The sequence below is a fragment of the Salmo salar genome, chromosome 16, assembly GCF_965601325.2.
Source record: "Salmo salar chromosome 16, fSalSal1, whole genome shotgun sequence".
Taxonomy (NCBI): domain Eukaryota; kingdom Metazoa; phylum Chordata; class Actinopteri; order Salmoniformes; family Salmonidae; genus Salmo; species Salmo salar.
This window is the reverse complement of record NC_138306.1, coordinates 53,065,282-53,079,424: the sequence shown is the minus strand read 5'-3', so window position 1 is coordinate 53,079,424 and position 14,143 is coordinate 53,065,282. Positions and strand designations below refer to the sequence as shown.

The 14,143-nt window shown below is 44.1% G+C and overlaps 1 protein-coding gene across 1 annotated transcript in view; it reads right to left on the bottom strand.

Annotated features, from left to right (window-relative positions):
- The window catches only part of rubcn (rubicon autophagy regulator), a 71,241-nt gene that overhangs the window by 25,982 nt on the left and 31,116 nt on the right, over positions 1-14,143 (bottom strand). Inside the window, exons 7-8 of the mRNA XM_082962401.1 lie at positions 7,740-8,204; positions 3,582-3,699 (exon numbers count right to left, since the gene is read on the bottom strand). Of these exons, the coding sequence (XP_082818527.1) occupies positions 3,582-3,699; positions 7,740-8,204 (583 nt within the window). The remainder of the gene's footprint in view (positions 1-3,581; positions 3,700-7,739; positions 8,205-14,143) is intronic.

The following is a 14,143-nucleotide window of genomic DNA, read 5'->3' as shown; positions in this document are numbered from 1 at the left end:
TATGAGTCTTTCTGGGTAAGTCTGTAAGAAATATCCACACCTGGATTACACAATATTTGCACATTCTTTTATTTCTTCAAGCTCGATCAAGTTGGTTGTTGATACTTGCTAGACAGCCATTTGCAAGTCGTGCCACAGATTTTCATGCTGATTTAAGTCAACTGAAACTCGGCCACTCAGGATCGTTCAATGTCATCTTGGTAATCAACTCCAGTGTATATTTAACCTTTCTGTTTTAGCTTATTGTCCTGCTGAAAGGATAAATTTGTCTCCCAGTGTTGGTTGGACAGCAGACAACCAGGTTTTCCTCTAGGATTTTCGCTGTGCTTAGCTCTATTCCGTTTATTTTCATTCAACAAAAAAATAACTCCCTAGTTTTTGACAAGTGTAACTGGTATGAAATAGCTAGCTAGTTAGTGGGACGCACTAGTAGCGTTTCAATCGGTGACGTCACTCGCTCTGAGAACTTTAAGTAGTATCCCTTGCTCTGCAAGGGTAAAGATGCTTCGAGGGTGACTGTTGTCGATGTGTTCAGGGGTCCCTGTTTCAAGCCCAGGAGAGGGACGGAAGCAAAACTGTTACACAAGCATACCCATAACATGATGCAGCCACCACGTTTGAAAATATGAAGAGTGGTACTCAGTGATGTGTTGTGTTTGCCCCAAACATAACGCTTTGTCTTCGCGACATAAAAGGTAATTTCTTTGCCACATTTTTTGCAGTTTTACTTGAGTGACTTATTGCAAACAGGTTGCATGTTTTTGAATATTTTTATTCTGTACAAGCTTCCTTCTTTTCACTCTGTTACTTAGGTTACTATTGTGGAGTACCTACAATGTTGTTTTAAAGTCAACATTGGCCTCATGGTGAAATCCCTGAATGGTTTCCTTCCTCTCCGGCAACTGAGTTGCAGTTACCGGAGAGGAAGGAAACCGTTCAGGAACCGTTCAGGGAAGGATGCCTTCATCTTTGTAGTGACTGGGTATATTGATACACCATTCAAAGTGTAATTAAACAACCTCACCATGCCCAAAGCGATATTCAATGTTTGCATTTTTTTTTTTAAACAATTAGTTGCCCTTCTTGCGAGGCATTGGAAAACCTCCCTGGTCTTTGTGGTTGAATCTGTGTTTTAAATTCACCGCTCGACTGAGGGACCTTACAGATAATTGTATGTGTTGGGTACAGAGATGAGACAGTCATTCAAAAATCATGTTACACACTATTATTTCACCCAGAGTGAGTCCATCCAACTGATTATGTGGCTTGTTAGACATTTTTTACTCCTGAATTTATTTAGGCTTGCCATAACAAAGGATTGAATACTAATTGACTCAAGACATTTCAGCTTTAAATTGTAAATGAATTAGTAAAAATATCTAAAAACATAATTCCACTTTGACATTATGTGCTATTGTGTGTAGGCCAGTGACACAAAATCTCAATTGAATCCATGCTGTAACACAACAAACTGGAAAAAGTCAAGGGGTGTGAATACTTTCTGAAGGCACTGTAGGTAACAGGAACATATACTTTGGATAAGGTGATGTAGGAAAATGTTTGAACCAGTCTACTCACTAGACAGACTGGTTCAAACATTAAAACTACCTGTCTACTCACTAGACAGATAGGTAGTTTTAATGTTTGAACCAGTCTACTCACTAGACAGATAGGTAGTTTTAATGTTTGACCAGTCTACTCACTAGACAGATAGTTATGTTTTAAAACTACCTAGCTGTCTAGTGAGTAGACTGGTTTAAAACATTACTACCCGTCTCCTCACTAGACAGATAGGTAGTTTTAATGTTTGAACCAGTCTACTCACTAGACAGCTACAGTTGAAGCAGGAAGTGTACATAGACCTTAGCCAAATACATTTAAAAACTCAGTTTCTCACAATTCCTGACATTTAATCCTAGTAAAATTCCCTGTCTTAGGTCAGTTAGGGTCACCACTTTATTTTAAGAATGTGAAATGTCAGAATAATAGTAGAGAGAATGATTTATTTTTTATTTCTTTCATCACATTCCCAGTGGGTCAGAAGTTTACATACACTCAATTAGTATTGGGTAGCATTGCCTTTAAATTGTTTAAAGGCAATGGGTAGCCTTCCACAAGCTTGGGTAGCCTTCCACAAGCTTCCGACAATAAGTTGGGTGAATTTTGGCCCATTCCTCCTGACAGAGCAGGTGTAACTGAGTCAGGTTTGTAGGATCTTTGCTCGCACACGCTTTTTCAGTTCTGCCCACAAATGATCTATAGGATTGGGGTCTGGGCTTTGTGATGGCCACTCCAATACCTTGACTTTGTTGTCCTTATGCCATTTTGCCACAGCTTTGTAAGTATGCTTGGGGTCAAGTTTTAACTTCCTGACTGATGTCTTGAGATGTTGCTTCAATATATCCACATAATTTTCCTTCCTCAAGATGCCATCTATTTTGTGAAGTGCACCAGTCCCTCCTGCAGCAAAGCACCCCACAACATGAGGCTGCCACCCCTGTGCTTCACGGTTGGGATGGTGTTTTTCAGCTTGCAAGCCTCCCCCCTTTTCCTCCAAACATAACGATGGTCATTGGCCAAACAGTTCTATTTTTGTTTCATCAGACCAGAGGACATTTCTCCAAAAAGTTTGATCTTTGTCCCCATGTGCAGTTGCAAACCGTAGTCTGGCATTTTTATGGTGGTTTTGGAGCAGTGGCTTCTTCCTTGCTGAGCGGCCTTTCAGGTTATGTCAATATAGGACTCGTTTTACTGTGGCTATAGATACTTTTGTACCCGTTTCCTCCAGCATCTTCACAAGGTCCTTTGCTGTTGTTCTGGGATTGATTTGCACTTTTCGCACCAAAGTACGTTCATCTCTAGGAGACAGAACGCGTCTCCTTCCTGAGCGGTATGACGGTTGTGTGGTCCCATGGCGTTTATACTTGCATACTATTGTTTGTACAAATGAACCTGGTACCTTCAGGTGTTTGGAAATTGCTCCCAAGGATGAACCAGACTTGTGGAGGTCAACAATTTTTTTCTGAGGTCTTGGCTGATCTCTAGATTTTCCCATGATGTCAAGCAAAGAGGCACCGAGTTTGAAGGTAGGCCTTGAAATACATCCACAGGTATAGCTCCAATTGACTCAAATGATGTCAATTAGCCTATCAGAAGCTTCTAAAGCCATGACATCATTTTCTGGAATCTTCCAAGCTGTTTGAAGGCACAGTCAACTTAGTGTATGTAAACTTCTGACCCACTGGAATTGTGATACAGTGAATTGTAAGTGAAATAATCTGTCTGTAAACAATTGTTGGAAAAATTACTTGCGTCATGCACAAAGTGGATGTCCTAACCGACTTGCCAAAACTATAGTTTGTTAACAAGAAATTTGTGGAGTCGTTGAAAAAAAGAGTTTTAATGACTCCAACCTAAGTGTATATAAACTTCCGACTTCAACTGCAGGTAGTTATGTTTGAACCAGTCTACTCACTAGACAGATATGTCGTTTTAATGTTTGAACCAGTCTACTCACTAGACAGATACGTAGTTTTAATGTTTGAACCAGTCTACTCACTAGACAGATAGGTAGTTATAATGTTTGAACCAGTCTACTCACTGACTCCATATAGAGGGAACTGGGTGTACTGGCATCACTGCTGCCAAGGGAGAAAGGGCTGTAGTCCTCCAAACGACAGTCCTCTGCAACCAATGATTCTGAGACACAGAACACACAGCTGATGTTAGATTGACCACATAACTGATATTAGTGTCTTATCATCAAGTGCCAACAAATAGCCTGTTTGCCAGACTGGTTCCTTATTCAACATGTGTGTTAAATTTAGCTAACAGACTGGTAACTGATCGATTGTGTCAGTAAATAGGGATTTCAACTTTACCTTCCATTTTGTGAAATGCTCAGTTAGACACCCACAAAGGATATAACAAAAGTAAATGTATCAAATCAAAACGTCAATGTTTTGTTATCAGCTAGGTAAATGACATCACAGGGTAATAATCTATCAAATATCAAGTCTTAAACGTTGACATTTCCGTGCATGTGGTGTACTCACTGCAAATCCTGGGCAAATATTGTGATGATACATTTTTGTACAATACAGTTGACAGTGATTCTGGACAAATTCTTAACTAATAAATGTCAAGTTATACTGGCCACAGAAAGCTATAACAGAGAAAAGGAAACAGTCGTAAACAATTGATAGTAAAATTATGATGCATTCAATGAATGACCAACAACAACAAAAAAACATCAAAACATCACAATGTAATAAAAGTAAGGTGCATTTAAACACCAACCAACACAATGAATGAATGTGGCAAGCTGTTTTGGCCTAGCGTCTTGATCTTAGTTTGACCAAAACAACTGCACAAATGAAGAACCAGAGGCAAGGCCAGATGAGAGGGGAAGAAGGAAAAATAGCATGCGGAGGGCAGGGAAAGGGAGACAGGAAGAGGAAGTGATGGAGCGCAGAAGAACTGCACTGCCAACCTGCTACAGGGTCCTCTATTATAACGCTGATTTTCCTGTGGCCCCCTCCTTCACGCAGACAGACAACAAGGAAGAGAGAGAGAGAGAAAATATTACCACAAAGCAGAGAGAGAGAGAGAGAGAGAGAGAGAGAGAGAAAGAGAGCAAACGAGAAGGAGAGACAGAAGAGAGATGCTCATCTCTTGGCAGTAGTACTGTAGATAAAATAAAATCTCCAGTAATAAAATGATCACCGACCTCAACCCAAAGTCTCTTAGAGCATTCACAGTCAGCCCCCTGACGGCCCTATCAGATCACAATCTGCTTGAATGGAGCAATAATCAACCGTAAGGCATCAAAGACGAGCAAACTGAATACTATTAAGACATGTTATAGATGGAAGGAAGGTAGTGTCCAATCCCTCCTACACAACTTCCTGGACAAAACGTTTTCCTGCAATAGTGAAGGTTGCAGTTAACTTATCAAATTTAAATTCCGGTAGAAAACGTAAGACAACAAAAAACAAAGAGAAATGGTTTGATGAAGAATGTAAATAACCTAAGAAAGAAATTGAGAAAACTATCCAACCCCAAAAAACACAGAACCATAAAACTTTAGTTTACGCCTTCACTATGGTAAAACAATACAGAAATACACTAAGAAAAAATAAGGAACAGCATGACAGAAAACATCTCATTGTGACTGAAGAATCCATAGAATCAAATCACTTCTGGGTAATTTAGAACACACTAAACAAACACGAAGAGTTATTTATCCAAAATGGAGGCGTATGGATAAACCACTTCTCCAATCTTTTCAGCCATATAACAAACAGTAAAAACATATACCTGATCATTTACTAAATGATCAGCTATTAAAGACTACCAGAACCCACAGGATTCTCCAATTACATTGGATGAGCTAAAGGACCAAATACAAACCCCCAAAACGTATACTAAACTAAATGATAAAATCCAGTCCACAAATTCAAATTGGATATACTTAAACTCTTCAACATTACCCTCAGCTCTGGCATCTTCCCTAATATTTGGAACCAAGGCCTGATCACCCCAATCCACAAAGGTAGACTCAAATTTGACCCTAATAATTACCGTGTAATATGCACCAGCAGCAATCAAGAAACAAATACTCTGCAGTATCATCAACAGCAGACTCTAAATTCCCTCAGCGAAAACAATGTCCGGCGCAAATGTCAAATTGGCTTCCTATCGCATACACCCTACACACCCTTATTGACAAACTAATAAAACAAAAGCAAAGTCTTCTCATGCTTTGTTGATTTCAAAAAAGCTTTTGACTAAAGGGTCTGCTATACAAATTAATGGAAAGTGGTGTTGGTGGAAAAACATAAAAAATCAATGTACACAAAGAACAAGTGTACAGTTAAAATGTGCAATAAACACACAGATTTCTTTCCACAGGGCCGTGGAGTGAGGCAGGGATGCAGCTTGAGCCCCACCATCTTCAATATATATATATATATATATATATGAATTGGCGAGGGCATTAGAACAGTCTGCATCACCCGGCCTCACACTGCTAGACTCCGAAATCAAATGTCTACTGTTTGCAGTCTACCTGGTGATTCTGTCCCCAAACAAGGAGGGCCTACAGCAGCACAGATTCTGTCAGACCTGGGCCCTGACAGTAAATCTCAGTAAGACAAAAATAATGGTGTTTCAAAAAAGGTACAGTAGCCAAGACAACAAATAGAATTTGATCTAGACACCGTTGCCCTAGCGCACAAAGAACTACACCTACCTCTGCCTAAACATCAGCACCAAAAAATAACTTCCACAAGGCTGTGAACGATCTGAGAGACAAGTCAAGGGCCTTCTATGCCATCAAAAGGAACATAAAACTCAACATACCAATTAGGATCTGGCAAAGAAATACTTCAAATCAGTTATCGAACCCATTGCCCTCTATGGTTGTGAGGTCTAGTCTCCACTCACCAACCAAGAACTCACAAAATGGGACAAATACCAAATTGAGACTCTGCATGCAGAATTCTGCAAAAATCTATTGTGTGCAATGCAAAACCCAAAACAATCCATGCAGAGCAGAATTAAGACTGTATCCACTAGTTATCAACATCTAGAAAAAAGCTGCTCAATTCTACAACTACTGAAAAGGAAGTTATGCCCACACATTCCACCACAAAGCCCTCACCTACAGACAGATGAACCTAGAGAAGTGTCTCCTCAACCAGCTGGTTCTGGGCCTCTGTTCACAAACACAAACAGACCCCACAGAGCCCCAGGACAGAAACACATTTAGATCCAACCAAATCATGAGAAAGCAAAAAGATAATTACTTGACACATTGGAAAGAATTAACAGAGCAAACTAGAATGCCATTTGGCCCTAAACAGAGAGTACACAGTGGCAGAATACCTGACCACTGTGACTGACCCAAAATTAAGAAAATCTTTGTGTACAGAGCCTTGCTATTGAGAGACCGCCATAGCTGGTCTTCTCTTGAGAACCAGGTCTGCCTATGTGCACACTGCCCACAAAATGAGGTGGAAACTGAGCTGCACTTCCTAACCTCCTGCCATATGTATGAGCATAAAGACACATATCTCCCACAGATCACACAGACCCAAAGACTTTGAAAACAAATCAAACATTGATAAACTCCCATATCTGTTAGGTGAAATACCGCAGTGTGCCACCACAGCAGCAAGATTTGTGGCCCGTTGCCATGAGAAAAGGGCAACCAGCGGAACACAACCTATATCTTTATTTATTTTCTCTTTCATACTTCAACTACTTGCACATTGTAACAACACTGAACAAAGCCAATAATATACCATTTGAAATGTCTATTATATTCTTTCAAAACTTTTGCGAGGGTTCCCCTTGTTAATTTCCAATTTCTTTATTGTCTATTCGATTTACTTTCGCAATGTAAACATATGTTCCAATGCCAATAAAGCCCGTTGATTTGAATTGAGAGGACAGGAGAGCGGTTAGCAGTGTGAAAATAGAAGAAGAGAGTAAAGTAAAGTAGTTTTTAGAAGCAGTGGCACTGGTAACTGAGCATCAGAGAGAGAAGAAATGTGCAGAATGTGATCCACACCACCTAGGCATGCAGACCCTCTCTCTGCAGCATAGACATACTCTTATATAAACACTGGTCTCACACACATTCAGCTGCTGAAAAGCAAACACACCAGAATTACTTTTTTTGACATTTCAATTCACACCTCTCACCTGCTGCACACACACACACACATGCTCACCATGTCTATGTTTGCTGTTGATCCCTGTGTCGGACATTGAGCGGACGTGTCCTCTGCTGCCCCCCCGACCCGGCTCCCTCTGACCCTCTGAGAAGGATGACCTTCGAGGTGTGGGAGGTGGGACTGAAGTCAAGGAGCTCCTTGCAGGGGACTGGACCTGAGCCTCACCATCCGATTCGCCGCCGCCAGGCTCGCCACCGGGGGTGGAGTTTTGGGAGTCGCGCCGATTGCCACGTTGCCCCAGGTTACCGATAGCCAGATACTCGGGGCCGTCGTCGTAGTCGCCCTCGCCAGAGTCTAGGGCGTCGGAGTGGGCAGGGCATGGGGAGGCGGGCTCTGTTAGGGCGATGGAGGGGACCACCACTGAGGGACCGGGAGGGGGGCTCATGCCCCTTTCACCATCTCCCTCGGACCCCCCCATGCACCCCCAAGGGGCTCCCGAGGCCCTAGCGGATGGAGTGGAGTCTAGAAGGGAAACAAGAACAGTATGGGCAAAATCAGACTTAGACATATAACTCTATATAACTCAATATAACTCAGTGCCTTCGGAAAGTATTCAGACCCCTTGACTTTTTCCAGTTTGTTAGGTTAAAGCCTTATTTCTAAAATTGATGAAATTGTTTTTTCCCCCCTTCAACCTACCGTAATTTCCGGACTATTAAGCGCACCTGAATATAAGCCGCACCCACTGAATTTAAAAAAAAAGGATTGTTTTGAACATAAATAAGCCGCATATGTCTATAAGCCGCAGGTGCCTACCGGTACATTGAAACAAATGAACTTTACACAGGCTTTAACGAAACACGGCTTGTAACAAAAATAAATAGGCTTTAACGAAACACGGCTTGTAACAAAAATAAAAAAATAGTAGTAAGCTTTAGTTGTCTTTTTGCACTGAGTCAATTCCTCACGCTGCTGTTTGCAACGCCTTATCGTCGACTCATTAAGACCAAGCTCCCGTGCAGCAGCTCTATTTCCTTTTCCAACAGCCAGATCAATCGCCTTCAACTTGAAAGCTGCATCATATGCATTTCTCCGTGTCTTTGCCATGATGAGGGTGACAAAATGACTACCGTAATCAGAATGATGGAAAGTTTGAGAGCGCTCGATTTAATCTAAACAGTAAACAAAAAAGTTGTTTGACCGTAACCCGTTCGGCAATTTCATTGGTCTAATGGAAGCTTCATGCCGCCAAAAAACTGAGCACATCACAGAATGTGTTTTTTGGAGAAAAAAAAAATTGAAAGCGGGAAAAATCCATATATTAGCCACGTCATTGTTTAAGCCGCGAGGTTCAAAGCTGGGAAAAAAGTTGCAGCTTATAGTCCGGAATTTACGGTACACACAATACACTATAAATGACAAAGCAAAAACTGTATTTATTTTTTTGCTCATTTATGAAAATATAAAAACTGAAATATCACATAAGTATTCAGGCCCTTATCTCAGTACTTTGTTGAAGCACCTTTGCTACCTATTACATCCTGGAGTATTCTTGGGTATGACACTACAAGCTTGGCACACCTGTATTTGGGGAGTTTCTCCCATTGTTCTCCGCAGATCCTCTCAAGCTCTGTCAGGTTGGATGGGGAGCGTCGCTGCACAGCTATTTTCAGGTTTCTCCAGAGATGCTCGATCGGGTTCAAGTCCGGGCTCTGGCTGGGCCACTCTAGGACATTCAGAGACTTGTCTTGAAGCCACTCCTGCGTTGGCTTGCTGTGTGCTTAGGGTTGTTGTCCTGTTGGAAGGTGAACCTTCGCCCCCAGTCTGAGATCCTGAGCACTCTGGAGCTCTGGTTTTCATCAATGATCTCTCTGTACTTTGCTCCGTTCATCTTTCCCTCCATCCTGACTAGTCTCCCAGTCCCAGCCGCTGAAAAACATCCCCACATTATGATGCTGCCACCACCATGATCACCATAGGGATGGTGCCACTACATACCAGGTTCCCTCCAGACGTGACACTTGGCGTTCAGGCCAAAGAGTTCAATCTTGGTTTCATCAGACCAGAGAAACTTGTTTCTCATGGTCTGAGAGTCCTTTAGGTGCCTTTTGGCAAACTCCAAGCGGGTTGTCATGTGCCTTTTTACTAAGGAGTGGCTTCTGTCTGACCACTCTACCATTAAGAGTTGGTACTTGCATTATTGTCACAGTAGACCTCAGCCTGAATGGACCCAGCAGAGATTTGTCCGTCGTCCGGGGGACACTCCGAGCTCCACCACTTACAGTCGGCTCTCACCCACCATGGAACTGTGATTGGTCGCCATGAGGAGCGGCTGAAGACATTGCCGGAGGATTTAAGACCTAATTTGTGGAGTGCTGCAGAGATGGTTGCCCTTCTGGAAGGTTCTCCCATCTCCACAGAGGAACTCTAGAACTCTGTCAGAGCGACCGTCGGCAACTTGGTCACCTCCCTGACCAAGGCCCTTCTCCCCTGATTGCTAAGTTTAGCTGGGCGACCAGCTCTAGGAAGAGTTTTGGTGGTTCAAAACATCTATTTATGGAGGTCACTGTGTTCTTGGGGACCTTCAATGCTGCAGAAATGTTTTGACACCCTTCCCCAGATCTGTGCTTCGACACAATCCTGTCTTGGAGCTCTATGGACAATTCCTTCGACCTCATAGCTTGGTTTTGCTCTGACATGCACTGTCAACTGTGGAACCTTATATAGACAGGTTTGTGCCTTTCCAAATCATGTCCAATCAATTGAATTTACCACAGATGGACTCCAATCATGTTGTAGAAACATCTCAAGGATGATCAATGGAAACAGGATGCACATGAGCTCAATTTAGAGTGTCATAGCAAAGGGTCTGAATACTTCGGTAAATAAGGTATTTTCTATATTTTTTTAATGAATGTGCTATGGGGTATTGTGTGTAGATTGCTGAGGAAATTGTTTTATTTCATGAATTTTAGAATAAAGCTGTAACGTAACAAAATGTGGAAAAAGTCAAGAGGGTCTGAATCATTTCCGAAGGCACTGTAGATACTTATAGTAGTGGCTACGTCTCTGACGAAAGAGAAAAAAACAAGACTTATTCAAGAGATCATAGCCTGATTCTCTAACGTGGAGTAGCAATCACAGTCTTTTCAATACATTCAATGTATATCTGCAACATTCTGAACGGTTTCGCTCTATCGAGGAGAAAAACAAGACGTTTTAATGAATCCTTCATGTCACTAATGAACCATGTATCCATTCCCAGGTCATGACTTTGTAGGTTTACTTCACCACTACGGCCTATTTATTGCCTTACCTCATTTGCACACAATGTATACTGCTCAAAAAAATAAAGGGAACACTTAAACAACACATCCTAGATATAAATGAAAGAAATAATCTTATTAAATACTTTTTTCTTTACATAGTTGAATGTGCTGACAACAAAATCACACAAAAATAATTAATGGAAATCCAATTTATCAACCCATGGAGGTCTGGATTTGGAGTCACACTCAAAATGAAAGTGGAAAACCACACTACAGGCTGATCCAACTTTGATGTAATGTCCTTAAAACAAGTCAAAATGAGGCTCAGTAGTGTGTGTGGCCTCCACGTGCCTGTATGACCTCCCTACAACGCCTGGGCATGCTCCTGATGAGGTGGCGGATGGTCTCCTGAGGGATCTCCTCCCAGACCTGGACTAAAGCATCCGCCAACTCCTGGACAGTCTGTGGTGCAACGTGGCGTTGGTGGATGGAGCGAGACATGATGTCCCAGACTCTGTCACGTCTGTCACGTGCTCAGTGTGAACCTGCTTTCATCTGTGAAGAGCACAGGGCGCCTGTGGCGAATTTGCCAATCTTGGTGTTCTCTGGCAAATGCCAAACGTCCTGCACGGTGTTGGGCTGTAAGCACAACCCCCACCTGTGGACGTCAGGCCCTCATACCACCCTCATGGAGTCTGTTTCTGACCGTTTGTGCAGACACATGCACATTTGTGGCCTGCTGGAGGTCATTTTGCAGGGCTCTGGCAGTGCTCCTCCTGCTCCTCCTTGCACAAAGGCGGAGATAGCGGTCCTGCTGCTGGGTTGTTGCCCTCCTACGGCCTCCTCCACGTCTCTTGATGTACTGGCCTGTCTCCTGGTAGCGCCTCCATGCTCTGGACACTACGCTGACAGACACAGCAAACCTTCTTGCCACAGCTCGCATTGATGTGCCATCCTGGATGAGCTGCACTACCTGAGCCACTTGTGTGGGTTGTAGACTCCATCTCATGCTACCACTAGAGTGAAAGCACCGCCAGCATTCAAAAGTGACCAAAACATCAGCCAGGAAGCATAGGAACTGAGAAGTGGTCTGTGGTCCCCACCTGCAGAACCACTCCTTTATTGGGGGTGTCTTGCTAATTGCCTATAATTTCCACCTGTTGTCTATTCCATTTGCACAACAGAATGTGAAATTTATTGTCAATCAGTGTTGCTTCCTAAGTGGACAGTTTGATTTCACAGAAGTGTGATTGACTTGGAGTTAAATTGTGTTGTTTAAGTGTTCCCTTTATTTTTTTGAGCAGTGTATATAGATTTTTTCTATTGTATTATTGACTGTATGCTTGTTTATTCCATGTGTAACTCTGTGTTGTTGTTTTTGTCGCACTGCTTTGCTTTATCTTGGCCAGGTCGCAGTTGTAAATGTGAACTTGTTCTCAATTGGTCTACCTGGTTAAATAAAGGTGAAATAAAAATAAATAAAAAGGTTCAGGGTACAATAAAGACAATTCAGGCTTCAATGAGCTATTGTGGTCCATAGTGACTTATTGTGGTCCATAGTGACTTATTGTGGTCCATAGTGACTTATTGTGGACACTGACCTGTTGGAATGATGAAGCAATAACATTGACATTTTACACTCTTATCCACAGCGATTTACAGGAGCAATTAGAGTTAAGTGCCTTGCTCAGAGGCACGTCGACAGATTTTTCACCTAGTCGGCTCGGACTTTCAGTTACTGGCCCAGCGGTCTTAAACACCACGCTACCTACCGCCACAGAGCGCATGTCTCGTCTAACCTCTAAACTGTTCCTCCACTTATCATCTCCCCCTCTCCTCCACTGTCCCCCTCTCCTCCACCCTTCTCTCTCCCCCCCACTGTCCTCCTCACTATCCCTCTCCCCATCCTTCGCTCTCCCCTCTCCCCCACTGTCCCCCTCACTATCCCTCTCCCCATCCTTCGCTCTCCCCTCTCCCCCACTGTCCCCCTCACTATCCCTCTCCCCATCCTTTGCTCTCCCCTCTCCCCCACTGTCCCCCTCACTATCCCTCTCCTTCTCTCTCCCCTCTCCCTCACTTCCCTATCCCTCTCTACCCTCTCCCCATCCCCCTCTCTCCCCCCCTCTCACCATCCCTCTTCCCCCTCTCACCATCCCTCTTCCCCCTCTCACCCCCTCTCACCATCCCTCTTCCCCCTCTCACCATCTCTCACCATCTCTCACCTTCCCTCTCTCCCACTCTCACCATCCCTCTTCCCCCTCTCACCATCCCTCTTCCCCCTCTCACCATCCCTCTTCCCCCTCTCACCATCCCTCTCTCCCACTCTCACCATCCCCCTCTCACCATCCCTCTCTCCCCCTCTCACCATCCCTCTCTCACCATCCCTCTCTCACCATCCCTCTCTCACCATCCCTCTCTCACCATCCCTCTCTCACCATCCCTCTCTCACCATCCCTCTTCCCCCTCTCACCCCCTCTCACCATCCCTCTTCCCCCTCTCACCCCCTCTCACCATCCCTCTTCCCCCTCTCACCATCTCTCACCATCTCTCACCTTCCCTCTCTCCCACTCTCACCATCCCTCTTCCCCCTCTCACCATCCCTCTTCCCCCTCTCACCATCCCTCTTCCCCCTCTCACCATCCCTCTCTCCCACTCTCACCATCCCCCTCTCACCATCCCTCTCTCCCCCTCTCACCATCCCTCTCTCACCATCCCTCTCTCACCATCCCTCTCTCACCATCCCTCTCTCACCATCCCTCTCTCACCATCCCTCTCTCACCATCCCTCTCTCCCCCTCTCACCATCCCTCTCTCCCCCTCTCACCATCCCTCTCTCACCATCCCCCTCTCACCATCCCCCTCTCACCATCCCTCTCACCATCCCTCTCTCACCATCCCTCTCTCACCATCCCTCTCTCACCATCCCTCTCTCACCATCCCTCTCTCCCCCTCTCACCATCCCTCTCTCCCCCTCCCTCTCTCACCATCCCTCTCTCACCATCCCTCTCTCACCATCCCTCTCTCACCATCCCTCTCTCACCATCCCTCTCTCCCCCTCTCACCATCCCTCTCTCACCCTCTCACCATCCCTCTCTCACCATCCCTCTCTCACCATCCCTCTCTCTCCCCCTCTCACCATCCCTCTCTCACCATCCCTCTCTCACCATCCCTCTCTCACCATCCCTCTCTCACC